At 41.9% G+C, this 17276-nt stretch overlaps 1 protein-coding gene across 2 annotated transcripts; it reads left to right on the plus strand.

Annotated features, from left to right (window-relative positions):
- Positions 1-3110: 3110 nt before the first annotated feature.
- siah1 (siah E3 ubiquitin protein ligase 1) lies at positions 3111-16446 on the plus strand. 2 transcript variants are annotated; one of them, XM_033967875.2, is made up of 5 exons: positions 3111-3271; positions 12172-12228; positions 13806-13987; positions 14189-14485; positions 14687-16446. In XM_033967875.2, the coding sequence occupies exons 2-5, from the start codon at positions 12219-12221 to the stop codon at positions 15056-15058; spliced, it is 861 nt and encodes a 286-aa protein (XP_033823766.1). In that variant the 5' UTR covers positions 3111-3271; positions 12172-12218; the 3' UTR covers positions 15059-16446. The 2 variants fall into 2 exon arrangements, with proteins under 2 accessions (XP_033823766.1, XP_055078692.1); XM_055222717.1 differs by lacking the exon at positions 3111-3271 and adding an exon at positions 9546-9802.
- The last annotated feature ends 830 nt before the right edge of the window (positions 16447-17276 follow it).

The following is a 17276-nucleotide window of genomic DNA, read 5'->3' on the forward strand; positions in this document are numbered from 1 at the left end:
ACCAGTCTCCTAAACAAAGGGACCCATTTGTCACATATAATTTACTAACAAGATCAAATTTCTCTCACCTCAAAAGTATTGAGGAAGTGTGTATTCTGAATCCCAGGCAACACTTTTGGAAGTATCTCAGTTTAATTTTGAAGGTGACACATGGGACTCGCAAATAATGGTGAGAGAGCCTGTGAGCCTTTTGTTATATTTATTTATGAAAATGTATCAACACTCCATAAGATGGGTAATGGGTAGATGGATATATAGTAAATGGACTGCTATGTTTTTCATGGCTGATTGTTTAGAAACCAGAGCAGCAGATGGCTGATATTTTATGGGCAGCAAAAAATTATGATAAACTTATTATTTTACTGCAAACACATACAAGAGCTGTGCTGTCACATTGTGTGCAGTGCCACTACCCTTAAGTGTTCAAATCAAGCTAAATGTCATTCCTTTAATCAGGTAGTCAACTGAATCAACATATTGGCCAGTGTTGGAGATTTAAGGTTAAAGGTCCTATATTAGGCAAAATTGACTTATGAGTTTAAACCATGTTATAATGTTGTTACCTCTTCAGAAACATGCCTGGAGTTGTTTTGTTCCATTCACACATGCTTGAGAAATCCTTTATAATAAATCTGTCTACATCTCCAAAGCTCAAAATTCTCTGTTCCACCTTGTGATGTCATGAAGAGGTAGTGTTCAAGTGTACAACTACCTTTTACCTTTAGTTCAGTAAAGACTGGCAGTTCCAGGGCTGAATTCATCCAAATGATTCTAGTTAAGGTGTATGGTTTTTAAAAACACAGTGGAGCACTTCCTGTATTACCATATGACATTCCAAGGTGGAACAGTTGAACTTAACCTAAATATACATGGTTTGTGTGTGTTAAATATGTGTGAATGAAACAAAACATAACTGTGTAAAATAAGCCCTTTAATAGTCGATGCAAATATTGGTCCAATATATCTGTCAACTGAAAAAGTTGTATCTATAGCAGAAATTATTTGGATGGAAAAATAAATATCTGGCCCTTTGTTTTTTCTTATATGTAAGTGATGGGCAAAATGTGGGGGAAGAAGATGGTGTTGGGGAGGGTGACTGGGATGGGCAAAGCAGTGACTGAGCAGTGAGATACTTTTTGTTTGTCCATGTGTGCTACTAAGTGCATAATAATGCATTGGATTTATATAGTGCCTTTCAAGACACCCAAAGTGCTTTACATTGCATTATTCATTCACTCCCCCCCCCCCCACACACACACACACACATCACTTTCATATTAGGCAATGTAGGTGAAGTGCCTAGCCCAAGGGCACAACGTTTTTGCCACTGGCACCCTACTCTTTGTTCTATGTTGTTTTTTTTTTTTGTTGTTTTTTTTTGCATTCTGTTTTGTTTTTAAATTGAGGAGTTGTGGCCAAATAGGTTGATAACAGGAATAAATACATTTTTCATATAATTCCCAGGATATGAACTTAGAAAAGGCTTAGCATCTGGCTCCACCTCTCCTGCTCCACCAACAAAAATCCCACAGCTCACCCTGAGACTGTGCTTAAAGCTGCCCCAGAAATGCTGAAGAACCCTTTAGTCTAACTAGACCTATAACTCCTAAGCAATGTAATATTTCAGTTGCCAATTATGTTAGTGTTTTGTCTTTCCCACTACACTCTAATTCCCTTTCTGCGATCATATCACAGCTTAACATTTGGCTCTGGATCTCCCACTTCCTTCCTTCTCTTCTTTTCCCTTTCCCCCTCTCATGCATTCTTCTGTTTAGAATCTGACCTCCTCCACAGCATGGCTTCACTTTTATACACCATCCAACTCACGCACATGTGACTGCTGGATCCTTGTTTGGATTCAGTCATAGTCAAGTTTTGACTGTCCAGATCTCCAGGAACCTATGTTCCCATGTGTAAATGTGCTCACTTTATCCTCAACTATTCACATTTTGAGATTTCAAACAAATTTGAAATAAATAAATAAATATGATGCTCATGATCCTTCATGAGAAAGCCAAAGTTCTTCCTTACTGCAACAGTACCAAAGTTCAAGGGTCTGTTCTACTTGGCTTTTTATTGTGCCATCATAATAGTAAAAGTAATGTATGACACAATCTTGCTTTAGAATTACTGTGATAGTGGGACTGTGTGACTGTGAAATTCCAAAAGAATCACAGGGAGAAAGAGAGAAATGGCAGTCATGTCTCTATCACTTTGCTCCATGACAGCTCTGGCTGTACCACTCTGGCTATACCAACTCTATAAAATAAATTCAAATGCAATTTTAATAAAATGCACATTATTGGGATGATTGATTTCACTGCATGCATTTCTCTTAGGAACATATGACTCTTGTCATTTCCCAGAAGAACCCCAACATCATCATCTCTGGTGATACCACCGGCGCTTTGACCTGTCAATGCTGCTGTTTCTCTGCTGCCATACCACTCTCAGCATCATGTACACCGTATTTCATAGTAATGTTTGTGGCATGCTGGAAGTGCAGGATACAACAGACTCTGTTGTTTCTCGGAGGCTACTGAAGTGTGTGAATAAGGACTCACTTACATCCCATAAACAAAGGGATTACATTTTCAGAGTGTGGTCTCTTGCTGTTGCCTGAACCTTACTGTCCTGTGCATTAGACTGCTACTGCTAGCTTGCTGGGACAATGCACTTACATAACCAAGCCTGCTCTCTACTCTGTGCCTGTGCAGGCCCTGTGTAATCTTTAGCCCCTCCCACATACCCCCCTTTCTGTTTGGGTGAAGGGAATGCCTTATGTCCAGATTATATGGAAGCAGGCACACGTCCTCTTAATCTTTAATCTCATGCAGTTGCATCATTGAGTAACTATACTACCAAGTCTGATTGTCATGACAAAAAAACAACCCTTTGAATACTGTGTTAAAATGTTGTGTTAGGTGTTAGGTAGGTGAAAAACCTAAAACCGTTATAATCTGTATTTCTATTGCATATTCGCATATATTCCAAGAGTAATTTATTTTTAAAATGCACATGTTAAAGCCAAAACGCAAGAAATGAATGTAGCAGCTTCAAGGCTCGTGCAGAGCGCGCCCCCGCGAGTTGAACAACTGTGCGCGCTCCGGAGCGGCTGGTACTTAACACTGGCGTCTGTGTTTCAAGAGCTGTAGCACAGGACTAGAAACCGACATACTAATGAACGGCAAAAAAGAGGAATCCACTGCTGGACAACGCTTCACACTTTTGTCCATTTCTCTGCAGTAGAAGGAGGGATATTTAGTCCGAGGTAAGCGGGTGTGCCGAGGCCAGACGGGCGCTAATTTTCGAGTGCAGTGTGCTGGGGAAAACAACAGCCCGATGTAGCTATAGCAGACGTTAGCTTCCTCCGTAGCACTGGGCTATCATCGGACTAGCATTGGCTAAACTGGATGAAAGCTGACCAGAAACTGATTGTAGTTATATTGTGGTGTAAAGGCGCAGATCTGCCTTTGGTGTATAGTGTGTGAACGTTATGTGTAGAGCGTATCTGACTGTCAGGATGTAGTGGACTGCATGCTAAACGCTTAGCCTCTGTAGTGATACTTCATGTATCGTGCGAAGCTAAAAGGGTAGTGGTTTTAGCTTGCCCAAGCTAATGCGCTCTGTAGTGGTGCTGAACGGGGCGACGGGGCCTTGCAGACCAGTGACGCTAGTCTAGCCGGGTCCGAACCTTTCTGTTTCACCACACAAGGACATTTGCATGTGTTTTGTCCTGAGCTGGACAGCATCGGTTAACAGTAAGCGCGGAGCCGCTGTGTGTTGTCGATACCGGCAAACCTGGTTTGTGGCAGCGGAGGAAGTGATGACTAATGTTTACTATGGGGTACCGTTTGGCTGCTGTCAGGAGTGACTAACTACGTCTCTGGCCTGTCCCACAGGAGAGGATAGTCAAAATTAAACATGCAACGTGAGCTGTTTATTTTTGTGATGTAGTTTGTTAACCTAGGTTTGAAATCAATGTACAAGCGAACTCTTAACGCTGATGGACAGGGAGCAGGTCTGCACTTGACAGGATATGGTCCTTGTTAGTCACTACTATTGAACCGAAACTTGTCTAGTTTAGTTTTGTACACTCTGTTTACATATGTGTTTACGCATCTTTCTGACCACTGGTCATCGACTTTCCCTGTGTTTAAAAAAATAATAATTGTTCATTGTTTACAAACAACACTAAAGTGTCACGCATCCTGTATACTGGGACTGGCTAGCACGGTCTCCGTCACGATTCTATACAATATAATACACAATACACATGGCTCACAATATAATATCACAATACTGCGATGCATGCGATGATCATTGTATTGCACATGCTTTTCTGCGAGCTACTCTTTTACAACAGTATGTTGTTAAACCTCTGCTTATACACCAAGTGTATGAAATGCACTTGATTTATAACACATTTATAACATAACACATATTTTTACTTTATCTAATAAGTAATAATGGACCACTACTGTGTACTATCAGTGCTGAGTGATGATGGACAACGCAAATGTCACTTAAAGTTTACTGTACAGGGTTTGCATAAAGCAAATTGTTTCTATACAGCAATAACATATATTTGTCTGTTGAATGCTGTGATGTGTAGAGCAGAGCTAAACTTACTTTGACCCAATAATGTTTGCTGTTGCTTTTGCAAAGGCTTAGTAGGTTAGTGCTGTAGTCGGCTCACTTTTCATATGTGGCTGAACGTTGACAGATGCATCCATAATAAGGATTATGTCACAGAACGGAAAAACTTATCTGTTGAAAATCCTCACATAGAAAGAGGTAAAAATGTGGTCACGCTTAAAATACTACAGAATCAGTGAGTTGTCCTGGCAGTCTATAGATCTCATTAATTATAGCAGCTGGGCCCTAACAATTATGGTAAAAATAATCTAACTGTAATTTCTCCAGTAAGCATTGCAAAATCACTAAACTAACACAAGAATGCGATTCATGTCATATCATGTTTGTAGATGTTTGTAAATCTTTGCAGCAATTTCATTGATTTGATTCAAATTTAGATTTGCAAGTAATCTTCCAGACCTAATGGAGGCTCTAACAGTAGCTAAAAGACCATTCAACTGATGGGCACTGGCTCCAACACGGCCCTTTTTTTCCCAGTGCACTGTGATCTGTTATGAAACAGTCTCAGGCCTGTGTTTAGGTCACTTTATGACTGTATGACTTTTGCATATATTTCTTTTCTGATAGTTGGAGAAATTAAGTGAACAACAAGATTGTTAAATTCAAATCTACTTTATTTATATAGCTGCACATTTATAAACATGATGACAGCTTCCAAAGTGCTGCACAGTATTTAATACAAAAAAGTGAAATTGTGGAGTGAATTATGACCGACACGTCCCAGTTTGATTTGACAGTGTGTGTGGAGCTGAAATGGGTTTCTGAAGTTCCTCAACAGTCACAACATAGTAAGGAGGTAATACAAGGCTTGTCTGCTGATGGGGATAACAGAGTGACTCAGGCTGAGGTAATTCTATCTGTGTTAGTAAAACCAAAGGGACTCCCTGTTTGGTTAATTCTCCTCCGTACACATATGAGCGTGCACATGTCTGTGCACATGTGCGCACCCGGCTGTACGGCTCTGTTTACAGTTAAGGCTGAAGGTGTGAGTTTTTCATGTGGAGTTGGTATTGATATCAGTTCTGTGTGGCTTCTCCATGGCAACAGGCTGCTTAGCAGCACAGTCAGCCAAGTGTTTATCTGCAGTGGAAAATAAGGGCACCCAGAGTGTAGAAGGTACAGCCCTACCAACAAAAGCATACGTTTGTTTTTCCTTTTTGTTTCATATATTATGGATTACATCGACCAGGGGCCAGCCTGTTTCATGCTGTTCATTGTTATGGTAAGGGAACACTTTTGATTAAGTTTGAGATAGGACTGTGCAATTGATCAAGTTTTTATTGAGATCAAGATTCAGTCATTTTTTATAGTCATTGATCAGCTTGGGTCTCTATAATAGAGGGGTTAAATTATGTTAAATGTTGGTGATTAAAAATCTGCATTGTGTAATTTCAGGAAAAGACCAAATCAATTCTAATAGAAAGTCATATGTTCAATATGAGGGGGGAAAAAGGAGTTTGTTTTAACATCATATCGCCCAGATAAACCATACATGGACTTGACAAATATCTTTTATAGAAGGTTGAAGTGCTATGTGCTGGTGAAGTTGTTAACCTTTTAAAATGGTTCATATGTGACATGTCTATGGCATGTATATACAGGAGATCCTGTTGTGTGCCTCCAGTGGAACAAGGTAAGCTGCAAAGGTGCCCTGTTATTTGAAATGGAAATGTAGTAATGGTCTCTCTGTCGCTCCTGTCCCTCTTTTGAACACAGGCCGCCCACACAAAGCCCTGCGGCTCCTTCTTCTTTGTCCAAAGATGTGCATGGCCAAAGGATGTGCCTCTGATGAACCCAAGGTGCTCCAGATGGCTCTTTGTACAGCGCTGGCCCATCCCTTTAACAGCGCGCTTGGACCTCCCCTTTAACAGCGCACTCGGACCTCCCCTTTAACAGCACGGTCATGGGCTGTGTCCCATGCTGCTGTAGCCTTCAGCCTCTGTGTGCGTCTCAGCAGGTGGAGTTTGGGCTCTTTGGACAGTTTGATGTATAGTTCATTGATGTCTGGGAAATTGCAAAGAAGCAAGATTTACATTTGAGAGGTATTAATAGTACATTTAGGAATAAATTACAAGAAGACAGAAGCCCTCTCACAATGTTGAATAGTGGGTACAGCTGTCCTGAACCCATAAGGGATAATTCTGAAGAAAATGCACAAGGGATTGAGCAAAGGAAAGGCAAAATAAAGTTTCAATTAATGTAATAATAATTATTAATAATAATTTGAGATGTAATATATAAAAAAAGTACATGATCACTTTAACTTACCCAATAAAAACAATAGGTGGCATCCTAGAGAATATATAATATAATAATATAATATAATTTATAGTGTACTGTATCTTCTATGCCACGAATGGACAGTCTTTTTCAGTTTGAGTAGGGTGCCTTTTTTTTGTTTTTTAGTATAACAATTAGTTGGCCCTTAGCTGTCAATAGTTGGTTAAGCGATTATGTTAAAGCTGTTTTTTCCCCACAGAGAAAGAATAGCAGAGACGTTGGGTGTTTATCAAGGATGATTAAAGTTTAAAGAATTTAAATTACCACTTTAATGAGCACATATTAAATAAATATAAATATACACTATTTCTACAGGAATATTTTTTAAATTCACCATAAGAGCGGATTATTATAAGGCTTTACAAACTCTAGTCAACTTTTCTTTTGCTCATGAGTTACGACTTGACAACAACAACAAAGTACTTTGTGCCATTATCAAATGGGTACTCCATTTGTCTTTCACGCTCTTCACCTGTATCCTCCTTCTCTTACACTGCTCCCTCCTCACCTCTCCCTCCTCCTCTTCTTCCTCTCGTGTGTACAGTCCAGCGCTGTAGCCAAAATGTGACTGTCATAGAAAAAGCTGCCACTAAACGCCCAAGCCCTGCTTTTATTGTGATTGTAGCTCATGGTAAAACTTGTGTTTACATTGCACGGAGTGCTGTTAGACAGACCATTGTTTGTGGAAGGGCAGGGCTCCACAATTGACCTGCATTTGTGATCAACAAGCTGCCCACCCCTGTTCTATATGAAGCCTCTTGAATCCTGTGCCTGTGGATCTGACTGGACTGGTTATACCTGCAACCTGCACTGTGTGAATCACTGATTTAAACGGTTACAAAGCCAGAAAAGCCAGACTATTGCCTATAGTCATATTGTCTATACACTGTAGTCACATTACACACAGACGGACCTTTGGTCAGATTTACACTGTAAAGCTTCTTTTACAGGCTGCACGTGCAGTCCTTGGACCCCCAGTGTTTTATGAGCCTGGTAACAGTGGACGGACAGTGAGCTTTTCTGTTAGGACTGTGTCCAACCACTGCTCTCTTGTTATTCTCATGTAAAACTAGAAGTGTATATGTACATAATTTACTCCAACGTTGTGTGAGGTGTTTGTTTCACAGAGTGTGTACTAGCACATTGTTCAGAGGCAGTGGGAAGGCAAAGAGGGCTAACTGAGCATGTTTTGAAAATTTTGGAACATGGAACTGTTTCTCACACCTGTTATTAACAATCATTCAATGTTAATCACCACAAAAATACAGACTCTTAACAGACCATGAGATTAATGCCTTGGTCAAAGTAGGCTGGGTGCTTCTAGTTGACACTTTACTATGTACTTTTTATTTGTAAACCCATTAGTCTTAAATAAGACTAAAGACTTACCAGGATTATCAGGCATTAAGGCTTGTTGCCTTTTCTCTTGCATTGTTAATTATTGTAATGGTTTTGCTGCTAGTTTTTTACATGTAATCTACATAGCATTTTATTGTATCCCATTTGATTGCATTGATATTTTGTTAGGTATGTTCTTCAGACAGTTGTGGTGTGTGAACAGGGCTCGGTTTGGTTTGAGATCTCCTGGAGTAACTCTCTGGCCCACAGACATGTTTTGGTTTCACTCAGGCTGCTCTTCCTGGCTGCCTCGCTGCTGTGTGTTTGGAAAAGGAAAAGGGGCGTGGCTTTTTCTTTGCTGCGTTCCTAGACACAATCTCAGAAAGTCCTGGGAATGTTGGACAGTAATAGTGCAATGTCTTAAATGTAGCAAGTAGGTTCTCCTAGTTGTTTGCTCAAGTTTGTATTATAGTTACTGGCATGACACACATTCTCTATTTATTTATGCTTTTGATGCTCATAACATCGACAAAAAGTGGTGTCTCAGAGACAATTTTACTTGGAAAAAAAGGATATAGAGTGAGCAAAGTAGAGTCAACGAGGGCAATTGTGCAGCCCGCAGCCAGACAAGCCTGAAATCTGAGAAGCGCTCAGAGCCAGGCGAGGGGAGGGGGAGAATGTCCACTTACAAAATATGCACCCACAGGAAGGAGGTAAAAAAAAACTGTAGGAGCACAAAATGTACAGTGAGATAAAAACTGTGAAAGATCCAGATATTTCTTAAATCAATGCATGGTCTGTTTGAAAACTGAACTCATTCATTTACATAAGATAAGGAAACATGCATTATGAGGTTTACTCCGCGCTCCTGGTGACTTTAAACAAACACGCCCCACAGCAGTGACACGCCACTCTCTGGAGGGGACACAGTCAGCCTGGTGTCCAAGAGGCGGGACTTCCTCCTTCTCCACCTCTACACATTCAGTCCTGTTTAAAAATGTTAAAAGTGCTACATCGAAAGGACTGCTGGTACTGCTGCTATCTGTGGAAGGAGGGAATAACAAGGAATAACAATGAACAACATGTGTAGATGCTGACTGTGCGAAACTTTGAGGAGGTCTGGCTGGAAGTGGAAGACAGACTCAAAATCTTTGCTGTAGTTGCACATAGTACCTTGGGCTTACTACTTTGGCACCCTCTGATAATTCTTGGAAGATTTATACTTTTCTGTTTTTTGTGCAATTTTTAATCCGACTTTTTCTGGACACCTTCTCATAGGAGTGGGAGACTGAAATGCTACGCCCTTACGTTGGGCATGTTTAGCCCGGCAAAAAGTGTGTGTGGTTTCCATGGAGAGCGCCAAAGAAACATGGCAGCAAGGGGCTACAATGTAAAGCCACTGCTCTTATGTCTTTGGTGCGAGTGAAATCGAGACCGGCTAGCATTGCACTTGTAGCTCCACCTTGGAATTCCTTTTTGTGTCTCTTTTCATGCGTGGCCGGGAGGAGCGTCTCCAAGACGAAAGGTGAATAACAACTGCTTACTGCACTTTCCACTTTGGTCAGCTTGATTGTTGTTGAAGCATAGCTCTGAGGTGTCATAAATACCTCTACTCTGAAGCCGTGGCTCTAGGCTTCAGCCCCTGGACCAATGGTGTTTAATTTTATTGTAGTGTGTGGGTGTGCTGTGGAGCTCTGTGACTGTTGTACGTTGTTCTCATGGCCCACTGTGTTTTCAGCCTCACAAACAAACAAAGATGTTTGTGTGCTGGCCTGCGCACACTGCTCCCCCTTCACTCTGGGCTCAAATGTACTCCTGATGGAACAAAGTCACTCAACACGGCAGCGCTGTCTGCAGTGGAAACTTCTCTACAGCACTTGTGTGGATTGTGTGAATGCATGTGTTGATGTTTTGTCTCTGACATGTTGGGGCATGTTTTCTGAGCCACAATGATTTTAAAGTAAGCTCACCTTTCAGTGATGGTGCCACCATGCCCCAAAGCATGCTGAGAATGGAGTGTTTACTTTTTTTTTTAGCTTGGAAATGGTTGTGAATCCTTCATAGTGTTGAAGTAGAAGGCAAATCTGGGCTATATCTTCCTCAACAGCAGCTACATTTGCATCCTGACAGACCATAATCAAATCAGGTTTCACAAACAAAGCAGGCATTTCTTCTACAGACTGTCTCCACTAAGAAGAATACACCTCTGATCATCATTTGGACAAAGACAACATCAGACAGTGGCAGGGAAATCTAATCCACTGAAAACCCAATTAGGTTAAGTCTGCATCATTGATTTGTCATAACAGTGCTAAAGCAACAACCTTTTGACCAATCAGAAATTGATGCAATCAGCTGGGGAGCAGCTCAGGAGGCACAGTTAATGACATTCTCCTCAGAGGAGTCCATACTGAGATGACCTGGAGGGGGGCTGTGCCGTCCCTTTGTCCAGAGACTGAAGGTGATATCATGCTTTTCCGGTGCATCTAAAAGGTCCAAAATTTACCACATGTCCAACACATTTTATCACAGTTGCTGTAATAAATCTAATTTAGTTCAACACTTAAAACCATTGAAATGTAGAGATTATGTGGCAGTAAAGAGAAGATCACTCTTATTGAAACGGTAGTCACAAGTATGCAATCATTAGGTTGCTGTTACATATCACTCACATAGGCTCCATCACAAATAAATGGGTTGTCATTGAGACTGCTGTTCATTGTTATCTTGTGCAAATATTGCAACAAAGCTTCAGATGATATCATTTATCATTGTCCAGCTTGTTTCTCAGCACTGGACACGCCTGCCCTGTCGCTAACATGGCTCTTGGGAGTTTGCCTTTGACATAATGTGTGTGGTGCACCTGTCTTGTGATCTGCTGGTCACATGGTCATGTTGGGTTCATGCTGAATATGACTATTTACAAAAATATGACTGTGGCCCTCTTGTGATTGTGTTGTGCCTGTGTAGATTCTTCACTTGGTTTGACTGTAGTGTCAGTATATGTAGTGTAAACTTTGTGTCAAATTTCTAAGAACATAAAGAGGTTTTAGAGAAGAAAAATATAATCTGTGCGTAACATAGATTTGTTTGCAGTCCTGAAAAGAATATCATGGTCATGGCTACAGCAAAACGGTAAAAAAAAAAAACTTCAAGCCAAAGAAATGTTTGATGTTTTTGTACCACATATCAAAGCCTTATGGGATGGTGTCAATGCAGGGTTCATCTCTTCAGGTGTAGATCTAGTTTACATTTTGTTCATTGTAAACTACAATATTGATCTAAAGGGGTTTAATAATAGAAATGGGACAGTGGGACACTTACTCCAAATTTATGACCTGGAGCGTGATGTATCGGTTTCAGCATCAGTATTGACATGTATAGATACGGATTTGTTGCTACTGCTATGAGCCTTTTTGAACATACTAATGTGTCACAATGAAAACAGAAGAGCTTGTGTATGTTTTACACAAACATTTTTTTTAAGCAGTCCACTGATCAATGTATTGAAAATTATGGATTTTGTGCTGAGATGGCATGAGCACAGCTGATGAAATATAAAAGTGTTCTCTGTGAGGCTGAGCAGTTTCCAGAGCATACTGTGATCCAAGTGCATTAGTGCTGCTGGTACGGTGTAATACCAGCAGCACAGACGCCACACAGACGCTATGTCTCTTATCCTACTGCTCTCTCATAACATGACGCTGCAGAGCCAAACATGAGCACCTTTTAATATGTTGAGTGTGTAGTCTCCAAATGCCAGCATCATGTGTCTATGATACTGAACACATACTTTTGCTTTTACATATTGTTGTAACGGTTACTGCTTTGCCCAACCTGACAAACACTGATCTTAAACCTGATGCTTATCATGGTTTTCTGTCTCTTTTCCAGAGGTCCCCACATTTCAGGAGAAGACGAAAGCCTTATTTGGAAATCTTATGGACGAAGGTGCGTATGGTTCTCATATTCATATTCATATTTGGGCACTTGAGTGTTTAAGTTCTTTGACGCATTTCCACACACTTAAATCAAAAGTGACAAAAGTCTGTGTCTTGTCCTTCCAGAATTCCCATTTCTCTGACTTGAACAAGCCGGTGCGGTTTTCATATGCAATTTCTGCTCGGAAAGTTGTATATACGATTGATCCGAAACATGAGAACGGCATTACCTGGTTTGCGGACAATACAAATGCTTTATAGTTAGTTTATAGGCTAGTATTTTAAATTGTGTTATACAGTACAATCTGTATTTCTAATTTACTTGAAGAATGAATAATCTTGAGATTCACTAAAATTATATTTATGGTTTGGTAACGGATAATATTCATTGGAACAGCCAGACAATGCTGGCTATTTTGGTTTTGCGTGGGTACTGTGACCCTGGCCTTGGTCTTGCTTGAAGTCCTCAGCTAATTTTGGCTCACTGCTTCTAGCTCTGCTGTTAGCATGCTAGCCATAAGAACATCTAATAATAGCATTGGAAGGCATTATCTCTACCACAGCAGATGTGCTACTGTGCCAGGCAGCGGATTCACTAATGATACACTTCTAAATGAGATCCACACGTACAAAATATTTACTTGTTTTAGATTCTTTATACAGTACAACCTTCAAATTAATAAAAGGTTTGTTTACTATGTTGGCATTGTAGCAATTGTGTCAAGAAAGGAGATTAGCTTTGTAACCCCTTGTTTAAGGTGTAGAGGACTGCTGCCTAATGAGCCAGTTTATTTGCAGTCATGACTGTGAACTGTTGATCTATATACACATCTATATAAATGATGGTTTTGGCCTTGGCCTCCCTCCATCACTAGCGGCTCCTGTCTGAGGAGGTCCTACACAGCGCAGACATCTTTCTCCAACTCTCCTCCCACACACCGCTGCTGCATCTGTCTGTCCCCTCCAGCCATGTCCTCATTTGACATGTTCTCCTGCTCCTATTGGTTCCTCTGGCAAATGCAGAGCTCTGCTTGTTTATGCTCTCCTTTGCAATGACTGCCCTCCAGATATTTTCCGCAGTCTTAATAGTGTGTTCTGACTACCTTCATTGACCTACTTGTGTAACCATTGAGAGTCTCCATGCCATATTCAACCACAACCTGTTTACACAAGAAAATCCACATATTGTGTTTTATCTGGAAGCTTTAGGGCTGCAGTTTGGTTTGGAAAAAAAATAATCACCAGTGTTTTTAAAATGAAATGTATCTAAAGCCAGTATTCCATGAGGAAGCATGAACAAGAACATTGATAAATGGTCGATAAGGATTTAAATTGTAGTTTTCGGTTACAGGATTCCCACATCCACCTCCTAATGTAATCACACCTGCATTGCTAAAGCTTGTTACCTCTGGGACTGATCTACTCCTGACATTAAATCTGAGAGAGACATGCTTGTTTGAAGAACAATGATTAGATCTTTTCATCCTGTTGTGCATTTTGTCTTAAATAATTGTTTCCTCTTCATACATCTTGTGACACAATCCCTTCAAACTTGACTAATGTCTTCTTTGTCTTTTTTTTAAGCAGAAATGAGTCGTCAGACCGCCACCGCGCTGCCCACAGGAACCTCCAAGTGCCCCCCCTCCCAGCGCGTGCAGACTCTGTCAGGCACCACTGCATCCAACAGTGACCTGGCTAGTCTGTTTGAGTGCCCTGTGTGCTTCGACTATGTCCTGCCCCCCATCTTGCAGTGTCAGTCCGGACACCTGGTATGTGTGCCTCACACCATCGTCTAATATTGTTACAAAATCCAATGCAGGTTCAATTGAACCTCGCACACAAAAATACAATTCCAGTATTGTGGATTCAAGCTGTTATACTGAGCTTCTAACATGACAGAATACCTTTGTATAAGGAATTTATACTTGATACTTTATCTTCTTAGTCTTAATTGTGTGTTCTCTTGTCAGGTGTGCTCCAACTGCAGGCCCAAGCTTACTTGCTGCCCCACCTGCAGAGGGCCCCTGGGCTCCATCAGGAACCTGGCCATGGAGAAGGTGGCAAACTCTGTGCTTTTCCCCTGCAAGTATGCGTCATCGGGCTGCGAAGTCACCCTGCCCCACACTGACAAGACAGAGCACGAAGAGCTGTGCGAGTTCAGGCCCTACTCCTGCCCCTGTCCTGGAGCTTCCTGCAAATGGCAGGGCTCACTGGATGCAGTGATGCCCCACCTGATGCATCAGCACAAGTCCATCACCACACTGCAGGTCAGTCTATACAACAAGTCCATCACCACACTGCAGGTCAGTCTATACAACAAGTCCATCACCACACTGCAGGTCAGTCTATACAACAAGTCCATCACCACACTACAGGTCAGTCTATACAACAAGTCCATCACCACACTACAGGTCAGTCTATACAACAAGTCCATGTCATATGACTTTAAAATTGACCCTGTGTTTCAGGGGGAGGACATAGTGTTCCTGGCCACAGACATAAACCTTCCTGGGGCAGTGGACTGGGTCATGATGCAGTCGTGCTTCGGCTTCCACTTCATGCTGGTGCTGGAGAAACAGGAGAAATACGATGGGCACCAGCAGTTCTTTGCCATTGTGCAGCTCATTGGGACTCGGAAGCAAGCAGAGAACTTTGCGTATCGCCTGGAGTTGAACGGGCACCGGCGTAGACTTACCTGGGAGGCCACGCCGCGCTCCATCCACGAGGGCATCGCCACGGCCATCATGAACAGCGACTGCCTTGTGTTTGACACATCCATCGCGCAGCTCTTTGCAGAGAATGGTAACCTGGGCATCAACGTCACCATCTCCATGTGCTAAGGACTCAGCCCACCAGGGGGACGCGTTACTGACCGCTGGAGGCCCGGGCCTCGCAGCGCTCTGCCTCTGAGACAGACTCGTGTGGGGCTGGACTGTCTGTGGACAATCTGAGCCCAGGGCCTGCTGGGATGAATGAATGTGTGGATGGAAGGATGAGTGGACAAACAGAACTGTAGTGACGGCTCTAGACTTGTCAAATCCACGTCTGTGAGACTGCGGTCCACACACAAACTGAATTGGCGCTCTGTCGGACTCCTGCCGCTGTGTCTGAGCGGCCTGTGCTTTGCTTTTTCATGTCTCTTCAACATGTTCCTCTTCGCCACACAGCTGTGGGTCACCACTCCTTCAACGAAGGCTGTTTAGACAGAATCCTACTTGCCACTAGTTAGCCAAGTAGCTAACTTGTGATCCATCCTTTTGCTTGTAGTTCTCAGTACCTCCTGAATCCAGTGGTTCACAACACTTTAGGGCTACCTTCAGTTGGAGCACACTTCCCTCGCTACATTGGCTCTTTGGTTCAGGCTCATGATGCTGAGGTGTTGAACCCTCATTTCACATTTATTCCTCTAGACCCACACTCACCTGCGCCAGGACTGCCAACCTGAAGGAATGGTCCGACATGTGTGAGTATTTTCTGTGGCATTGTAGATTTGAGATGGAGGTCTGGTCCACTCACCAATAGACTGTCCTCTGCTCGTACACTGGGGTCCTCCGCTTCAGAATCCGGCCTCTGCCACTCTCTAAATGAAGTGCACTCCTTCACCTGAAGATTGAATATGAAGTGAGTTTGTCAGGACCTTAGAGAATGAGGAAAAACACTGCAATTTAGTTCAAACCTTTTCTTTTGTGGTTTGCTTGTCACTGTTTCTTTATTCTTTTAGTTGTCTTTTGTATGGGAGGAGCCTCTGAGTGTACTGTATACATGCGTATGTGTGAACTGGACATGTTCCCTAATGTTCTTTTTTCTTTTCTGCGTCTTTTCTGCCAGTGTTGGCCTCAACCACTGACTGACTGATCACCCTACCAGGAATGAGGGACAAGTTGTACCGTTACAATGTTGCTATTGTTATTAAATGGAAAAGTTATCATAATTATAATTTTTGTAATAACTTTTAAAAACAAAAAATAAAAGGCAGTTGTAAAACTTGTTGCTAAACTTCAATGTTTGTAGTTAAAAAGCAAGTTGTGTCGTTCTGAAGGTTTTGTTTTCGGATTGTGTTCCTCTTCTTTGTCTCTATCCATTTGTGTGCAAAGTTTGTCAGTGAGGAGGCAGGGGATCTAGCCTATCAGCTCTCCTCACTCCTCATGTCACAGCGCTGCTTCACCTCTGACTTTCTTCTGACTTTCTGTTTTAATTTTGTCATCAAATAAATCTATCTTTTTCATAACCTGTCTTCTTGTTATTTTAGCAGGAAGTTTGTCTGTGATAACTAGAGAAAGAGAAGAGAATATTTAAACAGGCCTTATTAATATAGTATGTACCTATATTTTTTTTATAGTTTATGGTTAACCGTTTTTAACAGTAAATGACTAATATTAGAAACAAGCCCCAGAAAGTGCCCAGCTGTTTAAAACAAGGCCTGAGTGGTCACATACAGGAGCGCAGTTTGCAGTGGACCACTCCTAAAGCATGATGTCATACCAACCATTCATGTGGGTGTGCTCTGCCACGTGTTCTGGGCCAGCTGCCAGCCCCTGGGTAATTATGTGAGCTACTTGTTTGAGAGCACTGACGCGATGAGGGGCAGTAGAGCCACAATGATGGCCCTAGTAAAGGCCTTGTACTGGAGACTGAGCTCCAACAGGCGGAGTGTGTCCAAAATACACTTGGAACATGGAGCCTCACGGCATTTGGTTGTGCCTGCTTTAACATCCAGCTGTCCTCCGCCCCAAAGCCCACTACTGAACTTCAGGGATTGAGCTACACATACAGCCTGCGACCCTAGACAACGGTGACCCCTAGAGGTGAAACGTCACACTATTCAGTTCAAAAGTGAGAGGAAGATTTACTGCACAGTCTATGCTGTATACATCAGGGAAAATATTGCTTTTTCTATAAGCCTCCAAGTTTACATTTTGCATTTGGACTAGATCTGCTTATAGACTAGAGAAGCTTTGTGAGCAATATTGCCATGGAATGCACTTGCGCTTGACACCTGCCAACAGTTAAAGAACAACAGAGCACAATGAGAATGAAATAGATATTACAAGGTCCCAT

The sequence above is a fragment of the Periophthalmus magnuspinnatus genome, chromosome 6 (assembly GCF_009829125.3).
Source record: "Periophthalmus magnuspinnatus isolate fPerMag1 chromosome 6, fPerMag1.2.pri, whole genome shotgun sequence".
NCBI classification, from domain to species: domain Eukaryota; kingdom Metazoa; phylum Chordata; class Actinopteri; order Gobiiformes; family Gobiidae; genus Periophthalmus; species Periophthalmus magnuspinnatus.

Bases quoted from the DNA above. Each gene is read 5' to 3' on its own strand.
- siah1 (XM_055222717.1), top strand. From the start codon at position 9,685: ATGTCTTTGGTGCGAGTGAAATCGAGACCGGCTAGCATTGCACTTGTA. The intron at 9,803-12,171 runs GTGAATAACAAC...TCTCTTTTCCAG, and splicing joins GAGCGTCTCCAAGACGAAAG to AGGTCCCCACATTTCAGGAG. The intron at 14,486-14,686 runs GTCAGTCTATAC...CCTGTGTTTCAG, and splicing joins AGTCCATCACCACACTGCAG to GGGGAGGACATAGTGTTCCT.